The 15514-nt window shown below is 60.0% G+C and overlaps 1 protein-coding gene across 2 annotated transcripts in view; it reads left to right on the forward strand.

Annotated features, from left to right (window-relative positions):
• Positions 1-15012, forward strand: part of LLGL2 (LLGL scribble cell polarity complex component 2) — a 33933-nt gene extending 18921 nt beyond the window's left edge. The window contains exons 3-26 of one of the 2 annotated variants that reach the window (XM_082679488.1): positions 1507-1604; positions 2834-2915; positions 3210-3325; positions 3697-3855; positions 5854-6016; positions 6151-6283; positions 6599-6653; positions 7255-7409; positions 9116-9333; positions 9412-9479; positions 9617-9770; positions 9860-9964; positions 10343-10635; positions 10734-10884; positions 11235-11385; positions 12039-12155; positions 12270-12436; positions 12806-13070; positions 13312-13465; positions 13719-13747; positions 13972-14019; positions 14251-14293; positions 14421-14482; positions 14672-15012. In XM_082679488.1, coding sequence (XP_082535614.1) covers positions 1507-1604; positions 2834-2915; positions 3210-3325; positions 3697-3855; positions 5854-6016; positions 6151-6283; positions 6599-6653; positions 7255-7409; positions 9116-9333; positions 9412-9479; positions 9617-9770; positions 9860-9964; positions 10343-10635; positions 10734-10884; positions 11235-11385; positions 12039-12155; positions 12270-12436; positions 12806-13070; positions 13312-13465; positions 13719-13747; positions 13972-14019; positions 14251-14293; positions 14421-14482; positions 14672-14682 — 2997 coding nt within the window. In that variant the 3' untranslated portion in view covers positions 14683-15012. Of the gene's footprint in view, positions 1-1506; positions 1605-2833; positions 2916-3209; positions 3326-3696; positions 3856-5853; positions 6017-6150; positions 6284-6598; positions 6654-7254; positions 7410-9115; positions 9480-9616; positions 9771-9859; positions 9965-10342; positions 10636-10733; positions 10885-11234; positions 11386-12038; positions 12156-12269; positions 12437-12805; positions 13071-13311; positions 13466-13718; positions 14020-14250; positions 14294-14420; positions 14484-14671 lie in introns of those variants that run through there. The other variant, XR_014298348.1, reaches the window with a different exon arrangement.
• The last annotated feature ends 502 nt before the right edge of the window (positions 15013-15514 follow it).

A 15514-nucleotide genomic window follows, 5' to 3' on the forward strand; every position in this document is an offset into this window, starting at 1 on the left:
TAGTCATCGATGCAACTGGCAATTACAAAACCTCTGAAAACAAAGTAAATGTTCAATAACAGAGGCCTGGTGAGTTAGGGCACCTCCCCCTGAGGAATATTCTTCAGCCGTTTAAAAGTCGTTTTAGGGAGTTCCCTGGTGGTCTAGTGGTTAGGACTCGGCACTGCCCGTGGCCCGGGTTCAATCCCTGGTTGGCGAACTGAGATCCTGCAAGCCATACCGATACCGTGCGACGAAAATGAAACATAAAAGTCGTTTTACTGCTTTTAACAGCCTGGGCTGGCTATAGGTGGAAAGACAGACCACAGAGCTATGTGTCTGTATGTATATTCATGTGGCATGGTCCCAGATAGGTCTCTGGGGTTTTTTTTTGTCCTTTCCTATATGTTTGTATTTTATTTTATTCATATTTTTTATTTAAAACATTAAAAAATTATATATATATATATATATAATTTTATATATATATATATATATATAATTTTCTTTTTTTTTAGCCATACCGCGCTACATGCAGGATCTTAGTTCAGGGATTGAACCTTCACCCCCTGCAGTGGAAGCGCCGAGTCTTAACCACTGGACCACCAGGGAAGTCCCAAAATCTAAAAAAAAATTTAACACCCTTCCCCACTGGTAATCGCTAGTGTGTTCGCTATATCTGTGGGTCTGCTTCTTTTTTGTTATATTCACTAGTTTGTTGTATTTTTTAGATTCCACATATAAGTGATATCATACAGTATTTGTCTTTCTCTGAGGTGTCTGTTTTTAAGTATAGGCCCATACACGCTTACAGTCGGATACACACCCTTGTTAGGAAGGGTTACTCCAGTTTGGGGAGTGTGGGTGATTTTGTCTTCTTTTTCAAACTCCTTTATATGTTCCAAGTTTTCTACAATGTGTATTATTTCTGTAAGAAGAACTGAGCCAAGGCATGTGTCTGCAACAACACTCCAGAAGCTTCCTCCCTGGGAGGATGGTGGAAGAGAACTCATAGTGGCAATGAGGCACTTGAGACAGAGCAGATGTTCAGTGCTGGGGGAGCCTCGCGGGGCTCAGAGTCGAGAAGGGCAGCTGTGGGTTCCGTCAGACCCCAGGGCCCCTCCTGGAGCTGCAGTGCAGCTGGGCTTCCTGAGCCACCTGGTGCCTCCCCTGTGCCAGCCCCCCAGAGCTTCCCCCGCACCCCTGCAGGAGGGCTGGGTGGGTGGCCCACAGTACGGGTGGTGGAGGAACCAGGTCAGAGTTCCTGGAGAGCGAGGGGCCAGCACGGTGTCCCGGGAGAATGCACTCCCAGGGAGCATCACGCGGCCAAGGACCGGGTCAGAAATGGACTGAGGGTGGGGCCCGGGTAGGTCCAGGTGGGGACCTGAACGAGACTGAATTCCTTCTTCCTGCTGGGGGTGGCTCTCTGCTGCGGCTCCTCCCTCCGGCACTGACCCCCTGCCCCCGGCCATGGAGGGGCAGAGGGGACATGTCTACAGGCCCGTGCCTGCCTGGTTCTCGTTGCAGACGGTGGAGCATGGCTTCCCGCACCAGCCCAGCGCCCTCGGCTACAGCCCCTCTCTGCGCATCCTGGCCATCGGCACCCGCTCCGGAGCCATCAAGCTGTATCCTTTCCGTTCTCCCAGCTCCCACCCAGGGATGCCCTGGAAGGGCCAGAGGCCTTGGCATTGGTGAGATTCAGGAAGGACTCCCCTAATTCTCCATAGAAAAGCAAGTTGCAGACGACCCCTCTTGTTCCCGGGACGTTCCAAATACCCTCTTAGGAGTCAGCCCCGAATGCAGTAAGTGGAGGCCGGGGATGGGCCCCACCCGCAAAGGATCAGTAGACTGGGCTCAGGGCTCAGTCCAAACCAGAGACGGGGTGGCCTTGGGTTAGAGGAGCTGTGCTAAGCCAGATGCTCTTCCAGATTCTACCCCCGACCCTGCACCCCCCCACACACACACACACGCACACACACACCCCGGAGAGGAGAGTGGACTCCTAGTTGGTGGGGACAGTCTTCCGCTGGACGTGGTCCAGTGGGTCCATTTCAGAGGCAAGCCCACAGGTCCCAGGATGGGGAGTCGCTGCTTGGGTCCTCTGGCCTAGGCTGCGCTACGAGTCTGGGAGTCCCACCCCTGAATCTGACCTGAGCCCCCAGGGTGAGCCAGGGTGGGACCTAGGGGAATTGGGAGGTGGGGGACCACCCTTGGAGAGCCCAGCCGCCACCTCCTCCAGTAAAGCTGTAACTCCCTCCACTGCTGCAGGGCAGGTGCAGGGAGCCTGGGGGTGCAAGTCAGCAGCACGAGGCTGCAGGGGGTGTGTACCCAGGAGGGCAGAGGCCCAGCTTCCATCGGCTCAGCCCTTCCTTAGGTGGTTAATCATTGCCAGGCCACGGCCATATCCCGGTTACGATTCTCAGCGCCAAGGCTCACGGCCATGGCTGCCGTAGGTGGGCCCACGGGTGCCCTGTGCGTCTTCTCACAGATGCCACCACGTGGTAGCTGACAGTCTGTTGCAGTTCAGGTTATGGGTTTCGGTGGGGCGGGGGACAGGGGTACAGTGAACAGCCTAACAGTTGCCAGGATAATGCTTCACCCCTCCTGGCTGCGACAGCTCTCCCTGGTTGGCTGGCTTTACCCTCAGGGGTCAGGTTACTGGCCCGGTGCCTTCAGGGCAGGCCCCCCCGCTGTCCCCTCCCCACCCTAAACATCCCCCCCACCCCCTCACCCCCGCCCCCAGCAGCCCTTCTCTGCTGCTGGGTATTTACACTCCTTGCCACGTGGGCCCAGCGGGCAGGCCGAGGGGTGGGGTCCTGCCTTGTGGAGCTTTTCCTGAGCCTGCTGCTCCCAGCTACGGTGCCCCAGGGGTGGAGTTCATGGGGTTGCACCGTGAGAACAATGCGGTAGTGCAGATCCACTTCCTGCCTGGCCAGGTGAGGCCCCCCTGCCCCCAAGCCCTTCTTACTTTCCCATCTTCCAGAAAGGACGTATGGAAAGGCAGGCGTTTGGTGGCCCGGGGTTTGGTGCTGATGGGAGGACCCGGGACAAACCTGTCTTTCCCCAGCTGCTGTTCACGGCCACCCTAACAGGAGGCGGGGGTCTCTTGGTTCTGGGGCTCTTGGAAATGACCCGCACAGGCTGGACCGCCCCAGTGTGTAAAGGTCACGGTGAATGCTGTCCCTCCCTGGTTAACGAGACAGCATGCTTCTGCCCCGTTTCCTGCCTAGTGCCAGCTGGTCACCCTGCTGGACGACAACAGCCTGCACCTGTGGAGCCTGAAGGTCAAAGGCGGGGTGTCGGAGCTGCAGGAAGATGAGAGTTTCACGCTGCGTGGCCCCCCAGGGTAAGAACTCAGTCTTCTTGCTCTCCTAGCCAGCCTGACCCATGCACCAACTCCAGGGTGCCCTGGGAGGAGCTGGCAGGGCTGCGGCCCGCCTCCCCCCATCCCCACACAGAGCCTACGTGGGAGGCGCCAAGGGATTTTTTTCTGCTTCTTAGCCCCAGCTCTCTGCCATCTGTCTCCTGTCTTGGCAGAAAAAAAACCAGTATGTTTGTCCGGGCCTGAGTAGCTGGACCCCATCAAAGAACCTCACCGGCCTGCTTCCCCACCGCAGGCATGGCCTTCCCTGGGGCTGCTGAGGGAGTGGGGGATCCTATCTGTGGGTCCCCCCTGCCTGGGCAGGGCCAGCTCACGGGCCATCATTCCCTCTGCAGGGCCGCTCCCAGTGCCACGCAGATCACCGTGGTCCTGCCGCATTCCTCCTGCCAGCTGCTCTACCTGGGCACTGAGAGCGGCAGTGTGTTCGTGGTGCAGCTGCCGGCTTTCCGCGCGCTGGAGGACCAGACGATCAGCTCAGATGCTGTGCTGCAGCGGTGAGCCCCAGGCCTGGAGACCCTCGTGCCCTAAGGAACCTGTCCCCTCAAGTGGCCTTCTCCTTTCCATCCCGGTTATGCCTCAGGAGCTTATGATTTCTCTCCTGGGAAGTCTGTAGGGATGGGAGGACAGACTCTCAGCTCTCCACCTGTCCCCCAAATTGAGAATCTCACCCCCCAAAAAAGAGTTAGCATTCCAGCACTAAAAGGGGTCTTGGGAGTAACTTGTCACCTCATTTAAAAGGAAAACAAGGCTCAAAATAATTGTGCAATGATACCAGCTCTCAGTCCAGCGTTCTTGGCACAGATACCACCTCTTTCAAAGCCCTGGGGCTCCACAGTGGGGCAGACGGGGCCCAGACCTCCCTGCATCAGCCGGGCAGCTTCTGCTGATGCGTGTGCTTTGGAGTCTCTGCCACATGTTCGTTTGCATGCAGGGTCCATGGCCCCGAATCCCTGGCGGCCACAACCTGTAGGTTTCTTGAGATCGTTTCAGAATCTTTGCTCGTTAATGGTGGTGTCCGTGGGAGAGAGGGAGTCAGATCAGGTCTGGGTGTGGAGGGGGGCCAGGGCCCAAAACAGGAGGGGATGGAGGAGTCCAGCAGGAGCCCACGGGAGCCAGGTTGATGGCCGTGGAGTGTTCTGCAGTGAAGAAGGGCAGGGAGAGGGCTTCCCTGGTGGCGCAGTGGTTGAGAGTCCGCCTGCCGATGCGGGGGACACGGGTTCATGCCCCGGTCCGGGAAGATCCCACATGCCGCGGAGCGGCTGGGCCCGTGAGCCATGGCCGCTGAGCCTGCGCATCTGGAGTCTGTGCTCCGCAACGGGAGAGGCCGCAACAGTGAGAGGCCCGCGTACCGCCAAAAAAAAGAAAGGGCAGGGAGGAGGCCAGTGTGCTGGGCTGTGGAGCTGCTTCATGCCCGACCTTCCTAAGGGCTCTGGGCCAGGCTTGTAACACTCATAGTCGTCAGGCCCCAGGTGATGGTCAAGCAGGGCTGGGCATTGCTGGGTTGGGAGGATTCCTGCTTGGGGCCGGGTCCTTCTGAGCACTGGGCATGGTAGAGTCAGGGCAGCGTGACCATGGCCAGAGCAGGACTGTTTACAGGGTGGCAGGCCCAGCTGGTGCTCAGCTGGGGCGCCTGGCCTGTGGGCAGGACGGTGGAAGGACCTGCTCCTCAGTGTGTGGCGGTACCAGTGCCCACCGTACCCGCGCCGGTGGGAGTCTAGTCGAGGAGGAGCCCCTGCTGGGCTTTCCCAGCCTGGGTGCCCTGGGTACCCCTCCTGTTGGTCTAAATCTTGTTCTAAATGTAGAGGGTTTGGTTTGGGTTTGAGCGTAGACATGCCCTTGGGATCCAGGCTGTTTCCATTTCCTACTCGCCCTGCTCGGTATCGGCGTTTGGTCCTGTGCGCGCCACCTCACGGTCTTCTGTTGGTGTAGCGCCTCCAAACTTCACACCAGCATTCCAGGCCCAGAAAAGGAGGAGGGGGTCAAGGCTCAAGGCCAGGCCAACTGATATAGAGAGTTTTGTTTTGTAGGTCTTAAAAACTTTTTTTTTTTTTTATGAAACACCAACACCTTGCCGAAATGCACTAGGTTTGAAGGTACAGTTTAATGGATTCTTGTTAAGTGAGCGTCTCTGCAGCCAACTCTGGGCAAACACAAAATTTTGCCAGGCCCCCAGGGTCCCCCACCTGCCCTTCTCTGTCACAGCTCCCTCCCTCCCCCAGAGGTGACCACCACATCGACTTTTCTGGAAACCACTTCCTTGCTTTTCCTTATAGTCGTGCCACCTGCGTTTGCATCCTTAGGGGGTTTTCTCTATCGCTGCCCTGTTCTATGCGTTGCTTCTCTCTGCCCTTGATGACGTGTCCTGGCAGCCTTTCCGCGCTGGCACATTCCGTGCCCGCTGCTTCGGGGATGCCGGGCATGGCTGTGCCACGCTCTCAGCCATGCCCCACCGGTGGACGGTGACGTGGGCTCACGGTGCTCCCCTCGCCCAGGTTGCCAGAGGAGGTCCGCCACAGGCGGGCATTTGAGATGGTGGAGGCTCTGCAGGAACATCCTCGGGACCCCAACCAGATCCTCATTGGCTACAGCCGGGGCCTTGTCGTCATCTGGGACCTACAGGGCAGCTGTGTGCTCTGTCATTTCCTCAGCAGCCAGGTAGGGGTGCCACATGGTTCTCCCAGGCCCCACATAACACATCCAGCCCCCATCTGAGGCATGGGGGTGCAGGCGATGGAACCGCACCCCTGATCCCAGCCTTCGCGCACTCTCTCTCCTTTCCCACCGTGAAGCAACTGGAGAACGTCTGCTGGCAGCGGGACGGCCATCTGATTGTCAGCTGCCATTCTGACGGCAGCTACTGCCAGTGGCCCGTGTCCAGTGACACCCTGCAACCGGAGCCCCTGCGCAGCTGTGTGCCTTACGGTCAGTGCTCTGCCCGCCACCTGGGACCGCCTTCCAGTGAGCAAGGCGGTGTCCTCTCTGGCCCCAGTCGGTCTCTCCTGCTTTCAGATGTAGGTGTCCAACTCATAGAAGCAAAACCTGGGGCCCAGAGATGGTGAAGGCTGTGTCCGAAGCCACACAGCGGGTTTTCTGAGACGCACTGTGACTTTCTCTGGGAACTGCTCACAGCGAGACTCCCAGGCCTAGATCTGCTCCGCAGGTTTGCGGGATCTGTGCTGCAGACCCGCGGGCCTCTGAGAGCAGGAGGGCCGTTCAAGGTATTTCCTTTTCTTTTAGGCCCTTTTCCTTGCAAAGCTATTACCAAAATCTTCTGGCTGACCACCAAGCAGGGGTAGGTATCAGTGCTCTGTCCTGTTCCCTTTCTAGAGCTTTCCTGGGGAGCTGGAAAGGCTGCTCAAACCTCTGCCTGGGGGAGATGGTGCCTAGTGACTGCCTTTAGGTCTCATATCCGGGTCTCCAGGGAAGGGAGGGGGGTGCCGTTCATACCTCTCTCCGACTAATTCCTGAAAACTCATTCCCATTCTTTCCCTTCCACCCTCCTGGAGAGATGATTCAGACCAGCAGGTTCCAAACTCTGTCTTAGGAGCAGACCTGTTTCTTCAAACAGAATCATACAAGGAGACCTGATGTATAAGCAGAAAAGGGGGACAGAGGGCACTCTGGTTGAAACGGGAGTGGTGGCAGAGACTCAGAGCCTGCAGCCTGCGTGCTCCACTGCTGGCCCCCAAGTTCTCTGGGGCTGTTGAGTTGGGAAGAGACGGGGGTCCGCTCCAGCCCCTCCTGGGAACTTTGAGTGAGCACTTACACTGAGGCCAGCCCTCATGCCAGGCCCTGCTGCAGAGGCCAGTCACAGGGCCACCCCACGGCTGGCTCAGCCCTTGGCTTCTGGGGCGGCGTCAGCAGCCCACCCCCTGCTCTTCTGTGCCTGCCAGGTTGCCCTTCACCATCTTCCAGGGCGGCATGCCACGGGCCAGCTATGGGGACCGCCACTGCATCTCAGTCATCCACAACGGCCAGCAGACAGCCTTTGACTTCACCTCCCGCGTCATCGACTTCACTGTCCTCATTGAGGCGAACCCTGAGGCTGGTAGGCGAGCGGGAGTGAGTGTGAAGGGCAGGCCACCAGGAGGTGTGGGGATCCGGCCCACCCCCATCCATAAACAAAGAGGAAGGGCCTGCAGGCGTTCCCAGAGCTGCCGCCCCTGAGTCCCTAAGTCCCACTGCACCTCTTCTTTGTGTCCCCGAGGCTGCTCCCTCTCTTCCCTGCTGGCCTATGGTTTGTCCTTGCTGCCCACGCCTCCCATCCACCCCAAGCTCTCTTTGCCCTTCCCCAGCTCAGCTGGGACTTGGCCCAAAGGTGGGCAGGTCTGCACTGTTGGGCTTAACACCCACCTGGCTGAGGCAAAGGGCTCCTGGCCTGGACATGGTGAAGCCCTCCTTGTGGGGTGGGGCAGGTAGCAGTGTGGGCCAGCTGAGCTGGCCTCCTGGAACTCAGCCAGGCCAACAAAGCCCTGAGTCAGCTTTCTAAATTGGGTGACAGGCAAGACCAGAAAGGGCTGGTGTCAAAACCTAGAGAGGGGGCCTGGTGGGAGATCTCCAGGAGGGTGGGCCTCCTCCCTAGATGACTCTGACCTGACAGGCCCGAGGCCTCCAGGTGAGGGAGGCAGGCCTGCTCAGGACACCCTGGGCTGTGTTCTCCCAGCCTCACCAGTGGCCCTTTGGAGGGAGACTCTGAACCTGCTTTTCCTCCTTTCTCAGCCTCTTCTTCCCTCCTCATACCTGACAGCGTGGTGGGAGCCAGGGCCAGTTTTTGGTCGATTCTTTTAGGTTTTCTACATTGATGATCATGTCATCTGTGAACAAAGATGGTTTTACTTCTTTCTTCCCAATCTGTATGCCTTCTGTTTCCTTTTCTTGTCGTATTGCATTAGCTAGTACTTGAAAATGAGTGGTGAGAGGAGGCAGCCTTGCCTTGTTCCTGATCTCAGTGGGAAAGCGTCACGTTTCTCACCATTAAGTATTACATTAGCCGTAGGTTTTTTTGTTTTTTTTGTTTTTTTTTTTTTTGCGGTATGCGGGCCTCTCACTGTCGTGGCCTCTTCCGTTGCGGAGCACAGGCTCCGGACACGCAGGCTCAGCAGCCATGGCTCACGGGCCCAGCCGCTCCGCGGCACGTGGCATCTTCCCAGACCCGGGCACGAACCCGCGTCCCCTGCATCGGCAGGCAGAGTCTCAACCACTGCGCCACCAGGGAAGCCTGCTGTAGGTTTTTTGTAGATATTCTTTATCAAGTTGAGGCAGTTCTCCTCTACTCCTAGTTTACTGAGAGTTTTTTTTTAATCATAAATGGATGTTGGGTTTTGTCAAATAGTTTGTCTGCATCTATCGCTATGATCATGTGATTTTTCTTTTTTTTTTTTTTTTTTGGCCACACCACACGGCTTGTGGGATCTTAGTTCCCCGACCAGGAATTGAACCCGGACCCTTGGCAGTGAGAGCATAGAGTCCTAATCACTGGACTGCCAGGGAGTTCCCGATTTCTCTTTTTTAGCCTCTTGATGCAATGGGTTTCATTAATTGTTTTTCGAAAGGTGACGCAGCCTTGCATACCTGGGATAAATCCCACTTAGTCATGGCATATAATTCTTTTTATGCGTTGTTGGATCTGGAGCTTGCTTTTAAAATGTGGGTTCCCTGACTCCAACCCTAGAGCCTCAGATTCTACAGGGCCAGGCTGGACAGACTGCTTCCCAGTGGCTCCTGCAGCCCCTGACCCTTGGCCTGTCCCCACAGCCCTTGATGACCCCTATGCCCTGGTAGTGCTGGCTGAGGAGGAGCTGGTCGTGATTGACCTGCAGACGGCTGGTTGGCCGCCGGTCCAGCCTCCCTACCTGGCCTCCCTGCACTGCTCCGCCATCACCTGCTCCCACCATGTCTCCAACATCCCCCTGAAGCTGTGGGAGCGCATCATCGCTGCCGGCAGCCGGCAGAACACACACTTCTCCACCATGGTAGGTCTGGCCCCGGCCCCAGCCCCGCCCCAGCCCAGAGCCAAGCTCGCCCATGAACTTCTCCGTCATCTCCTCCAGGAGTGGCCCATCGACGGTGGCACCAGCCTGGCCCCAGCCCCACCCCAGAGGGACCTGCTGCTCACGGGGTAGGTGACGTTGATCGTACTCTCCTGCCTAGCGGGACGTGTAGGGTGGGAGCAGAGCTCGGGGGGTGTGCGTGCCAGTCCCGGGCTCCTCTGGCCCGGCATCCTTCTCACGGGCGGCAGGCGGGCTCTGCCCACAGGCACGAGGATGGCACAGTGCGGTTCTGGGATGCCTCGGGCGTCTGCTTGCGGCTGCTCTACAAGCTCAGCACGGTACGGGTGTTCCTCACCGACACAGACCCCAGCGAGAGCCTCAGTGCCCAGGGTGAGGACGAGTGGCCCCCCCTCCGCAAGGTGAGGCCCGGAGCCTGGGAACCAGGGAGGGCGGGGATGGGCCAGGTCCAGCACTTAGGGCCCCTCACGGAGCTCTTCTCCCTTGTCAGGTGGGCTCTTTCGACCCCTACAGCGACGATCCCCGGCTGGGCATCCAGAAGATTTTCCTCTGCAGATACAGTGGCTACCTGGCTGTGGCTGGCACAGCAGGGCAGGTAGCGGGCCGGGCTGGGCGTGCGGAGCCGTGGGGAGGGCTCATCAGGTGACTTTGGGCAGCGTCCAGGCCCACAAGCTTCCTTCTCAGTCTTGGGGGGCAGCAGGGCCAGGAACCAGCTTCCTGAGCGCCCCCCTGGTGCATCCCCTGCCCCTGTGGTTCTGATTTCTCCCAGTGAATAGAAGTTCCCTGATCCCATTAGAGGGAGGCCTTTCTCCTCCAGAAGTCAGGGTTAAGAGCCAGAGGTTGGGCACTTCTGACCCTTGGCCTTGGCGTGGAGCTTGGGTCCTTTGCCGCCCCTGCCGTTAGGGTCCCTGAGGTCCTGCCGTCCGTCCCTTGGTGCCGGGGGGTGGTTCAGCCCATCTGCCGCCCCGCCCAGGTGCTGGTGCTGGAGCTGAATGACGAGGCAGCGGAGCACGCGGTGGAGCAGGTGGAGGCCGACTTGCTGCAGGACCAGGAGGGCTACCGCTGGAAGGGGCACGAGCGCCTGTGTGCCCGCCCGGGGCCCGTGCACTTCGAGCCCGGCTTCCAGCCCTTCGTGTTGGTGCAGTGCCAGCCCCCGGCTGTGGTCACCTCCTTGGCCCTGCACTCCGAGTGGCGGCTCGTGGCCTTCGGCACCAGCCACGGCTTTGGCCTCTTTGACCACCAGCAGCGGCGGCAGGTCTTTGTCAAGTGAGCAGACCTCCCGGGGTGGCCGGGTCTGGGATTGGTGCCTGGATTGGCAAGGTCCCTCAGGCCCTGGCCACGCTGATGGCCCATCGTCCCCCCAGGTGCACGCTGCACCCCAATGACCAGCTAGCCTTGGAGGGCCCACTGTCCCGTGTGAAGTCCCTGAAGAAGTCCCTGCGCCAGTCCTTCCGCCGGATACGTCGCAGCCGGGTGTCCAGCAGGAAGCGGCGGCCTGCTGGCCCTCCGGGAGAGGTGAGGCCGGGGCCGGACACGAGCCCGGGCAGAGCCCGGAGCAGCCAGCGGCAGGTCCCCACCACCCCTCCCTGCCCCGCCTGCTTTGGCCATAGACACGGGCTCTGGGCCACCCCCGACCCCCACCAACCCTGTGACCTCGGATCCGCCGCACTGCTTCTCTGTGCCTCGGCTTCCCTAAGTGTGAAAGGCAGTCATTGTAATGCCTCAGGGCCACGTCCTCAGTATTACCAGGCAGGCGGTGGCAGGGGCTGTGGCCACTCTTCCTGGAAGGCTCGCTGTTGAGCCATCTGATGCCCCCGGGAAGGAAGGCGAGAGCCCACCCTCAGGCCTGGCCCACTCGACTGCAGGTGCAGGAGGGGAGCAGCAGGGCAGAGAGGACTGGCCTACAGAACATGGAGCTGGCGCCCGTGCAGCGCAAGATCGAGGCCCGCTCGGCGGAGGACTCCTTCACGGGCTTCGTCCGGACCCTCTACTTCGCTGACACCTACCTGCGGGACAGTGAGTGGCCAGCTTGAGGTGGGGGGCCCTCTGGCGTGAAGGCGTGTCGGAGGCTGCTGGCTGGTGCACCCCTAAGAGGGGTTCCCCCTGTGAGCAAGGGGAGACTGGAGCCCTCGCCCGCCCCTTTCCCTCCCGTGCCTGCGTCTCCGAGTCTGATCGCCCTGGCTTCGTATCCAGGCTCCACCACTCTCTAGAAGTGTGACCTTGGACGTGTCACTTAGCCTTTCTGGGTCTCGCTTCTCCCCCTGTAAAATGGAGGGATAGCTTCCTCCTAGAGTGGCTGCGAGCGTTGGGACGTGCCACGTGCCTGCTGGTACCCAGTAGGCCCTCTAGAAGCTCTCTGGCTGTTTCTCTTCTGCCAGGGCAAGGGTGGGCTGAGGGCTGTCTGCTGCTGTATCTCGAGGGCCGAGCTGTCCCGGGTTTGGGCTCATCTGCATGGGGCTCTGGGTTGTCAGAGAGCCTTCCCAGCCTTTTTCGTCTACACCCAGGAGGTAGGCAGGGCCCACAGCAGCTCCATTTTACAGAGGAAGAAATTGAGGTTTATGGAAGTTTGCTGACTTGACCTTAGAGTCACACAGGTAGTGAGCCAGGTCTCCTGGCTCCCCCTGACCCCCAGAACCAGGGGTTAGATGTAAACCTTTGCCTCCTGGCAGGCTCCCGCCACTGCCCCTCGCTGTGGGCTGGCACCAATGGAGGTACCGTCTACGCCTTTGCCCTGCGCGTGCCCCCCGCCGAGCGGAGAATGGATGAGCCGGTGCGGGCGGAGCAGGGTGAGCGCTGGCCGGGGGGAGAGCGCTTGTCTGCCTCGGCTGGGAGCGGGAGGGTGTCTCCGGCCTCGTGCTGCGCCCGACCACCAGCCCCATCGCCTCCCTCCGTCCCCGCAGCCAAGGAGATCCAGCTGATGCACCGAGCGCCCGTGGTGGGGATCCTGGTGCTGGACGGACACAGCGTGCCCCTTCCCGAGCCCCTGGAGGTGGCCCATGACCTGTCAAAGAGCCCCGACATGCAGGGAAGCCACCAGCTGCTTGTCGTGTCGGAGGAGCAGTTCAAGGTGCCTTATGGGAGGAGGTGGGGTCCCCTGGGAATCCCTGGAACAAATGACAATGGCTGGGACTCACTTAACGTTGTGTTTGTAGTTGCTGTGTGAGGGCTGCAGAGGCCCAGGAAAGAAGCAGGGTCTTGATGGAGCCCCGGACCCCAGGGTCAGTGGTGGGGACACTGAAGCAGGACCTGTGTCTGGGGAAGGGACAGAAAACACAGACAGGGACTGGCGTCCTCGCAGTCTGAGTGCAGCGACCACACGTCTGAGGGCCAGGCCCAGCGGCAGCCTCGGGCAGGGAAGCGGGAAGTCCTCGCTTGACTGGATGAAGCTCTGCACACTGGTCTGGCTTCAGGCGTGACCGGCTGCCCTGTGCCCTAGGTGTTCACGCTGCCCAAGGTCAGCGCCAGGCTGAAGCTGAAGCTGACCGCCCTGGAGGGCTCGCGGGTGCGGCGCGTCAGCGCGGCCCGCTTCGGCAGCTGTCGAGCCGAGGACTACGGGGAGCACCACCTGGCTGTCCTCACCAACCTGGGCGACATCCAGGTGGTCTCGCTGCCCCTGCTCAAGCCCCAGGTGCGGTACAGCTGCATCCGCCGGGAGGACGTCAGCGGCATCGCCTCCTGCGTCTTCACCAAATATGGCCAAGGTGTGCAGGCGGTGGGCACGTCGGGACCTCTGCCCGCAGGGCTGCGTTTGGGGCTCCTGCTCTGCTGCGGGGGCTGCTGGGAAGGGCAGTCGGGGGTATTCCGGTCAAGGCCAGGCTCCTCAGGCAGAGAACTTTGGGAGACTCTGGCCCCTAATCCCCCCTGGGGGGGCAGCTCTGTTGGCAGCCACAAGGTCCGGGAGACTCAGGCTGGCCTCACCTGCCAGGCTTCTCCGCCCCCCAGGTTTCTACCTGATCTCACCCTCCGAGTTTGAGCGCTTCTCTCTCTCCACCAAGTGGCTGGTTGAGCCCCGGTGCCTGGTGGATTCCCCAGAAACGAAGAACCACAGCCGTCTCCACGACAGATCGGGCCCTGAAAAGGCCTCGGGCCGAGCCAGGTGGGTAAGAGGCCAGGTGGCCTTTGCTCCAGCCCCTCCTCACCCCACCCTCCCTGGGGTGCCCCCTGGGGGCTGGTCAGAGTCCCCTTCCCCCGTGAACTCAGCACACCCTCCCAGCTCTGCCTCCTTGCCCCCCTTTGTATGCCCCACCCTCCCACGCAAGTTGGTCAGTCGACCTCATTCTTCACGGGACCAGGGCTTTCCAGAACGGGGAGCCTAGTGGCCCCCCATCCTTACTGTCTCTTCTCCACAGGAATTCAGGGAGCCAGAGTGATGGAGAGGGTAAGACAGGCCTCTCGGGGGCCAGGGGCGTGTGGGGGCCGAGGCGTTGTGAGCACACCTGGGGAGGGAAGGGGATCCCAGGTGAGCAGGTGGTGTTTGGGCTGGGAGTCGAAACAGCTTCCCTTCCAGTCCTGGGCTCAGGCTTCAGCACCCCCACCCCCAGAAGCAGGGAGCTGGGGCAGAGGAGGGCCCAAGGCTCACCTGGCCTGGCCTCTGCCTTCCAGAGAGGAGGTCGGGCCCCGTGATGGAGCACGCTCTGCTCAATGACGAGAGTGAGTCAGGGCAGGTGCTGGTGGGCTGGCTGGCAGGGGGCATGTGCGGGGTGGAGGGTGGGAGCGTGCTTGGAAGGCCAGGCTGGGAACGAGGGCCGTTTTCCTGAAGGAGGGCAGTCCCGTTCACCCCATCAGTAGAAGGGGCAGAAAGGGGGGTGTCTGGCCCAGCCCCAGCTTGCCTCACCACGCCTCTGCTCCCCGCCCCTGCCCCCCTGCCCCCCTGCCCCGCAGGAGTCCTGAAGGAGATCCAGAGCACGCTGGAGGGAGACCGAGGGTGAGTGACCCTCAGGCTCGCAGGGCTGGGCCCCTGGTGCCGGGAGACGTTCCAGGGGAGCTCTGGGAATGAGGGTCCTTGTCTGCAGCCCCCGTGGACGGTGACGGCCCTGTCTTTGCCCACGCAGGAGCTGTGGTGATTGGCGTTCTCCGCGAGTGGCCGTGGGGTACAGCCTCAGCAATGGGGGAGGTAAGGGCTCTGGGTGCTGCTGCACGGTGGGGTGGGGCACGCTCCTGGGGAGGGATAGGAGGGACAGGAGCCCCCGTCCCCGCTCCCCAAGGCCCTTAGGCCTATCCCAGCCCTGACACACACCCCCACTTGCCCGAAAACCTCCATGTCTGGGCTCAGGCGGGTGACTGAGGCCCCCGTCCCGCCCAGGGTGCTCCTGAGTCGCTGTGGCTCTGTCTCCTTCTGCACGACGAACACACACTACTGACGGCTCTTCCTGGGGGCACTGCCCCACCTGGAGAGGCCCGTGCACTGGGCCGTGCAGGGGCTGGGGGCACCCCCAGTGCCCACCCTGCTGCTGCTCCTGGCCTTGGGAGAGGAGGGACCCCAGGCCCCTGGGGCTCTCCCTCCTCGGGCCTTGACCCTCTCGGTCCTTTTGTCAATGTTGCACAGTTTTTATCCCCGTCTCCCCGCTTTTTGTAGTGGGCTGGGTTTTAAATTATAAATGTTAACTGCCTCTGGGTGAAAAAGTTTTTAATAAACACCTTATTACCTCTTCACTGGACTGGCCCAATGACTTTACTTTTTTAATTGTGCAGAGATTTTCCACGTAAATAGGAATGATCGTTAGCTGGTTCCTTGCCTTTGCCCCTCGGGTCCATCCCCTGGACCAGGCTGGTGCTCAGGAGAATCTGTTTTTTAAGCTATTTGAATCAGATCAAACTGTATCTGGTCGTGTCCAAACGCTATATGCCTTCTCTCTTTGGGAATAAATGGTGAAAGTTAACTGAATTGAGTCTGACTGCATCCCCGGGTGGGGGGCAGTGGGAGGCCCCTAGCTGCCCCTGGCTGGCCTTCCCTTGCTGTTAGGAGGGGAAGATGGACACACTATCTCAGGCCCGATGGCTTCTTCCGGATTTCAGGGAAGGACTACGGGGTGCTGCTGAGGCGTGGGGGGCAGTTAAGGTCTTTGTAAGCCCGGGGTTTGATTCAACTTGGGCCACGTCTTTATTCACCTGTCTTCACTGAGCACCAGCTATATGCCAGGTGCTC

The sequence above is a fragment of the Grampus griseus genome, assembly GCF_964374135.1.
Source record: "Grampus griseus genome assembly, chromosome: 20".
Classification (NCBI taxonomy): Eukaryota; Metazoa; Chordata; class Mammalia; order Artiodactyla; family Delphinidae; genus Grampus; species Grampus griseus.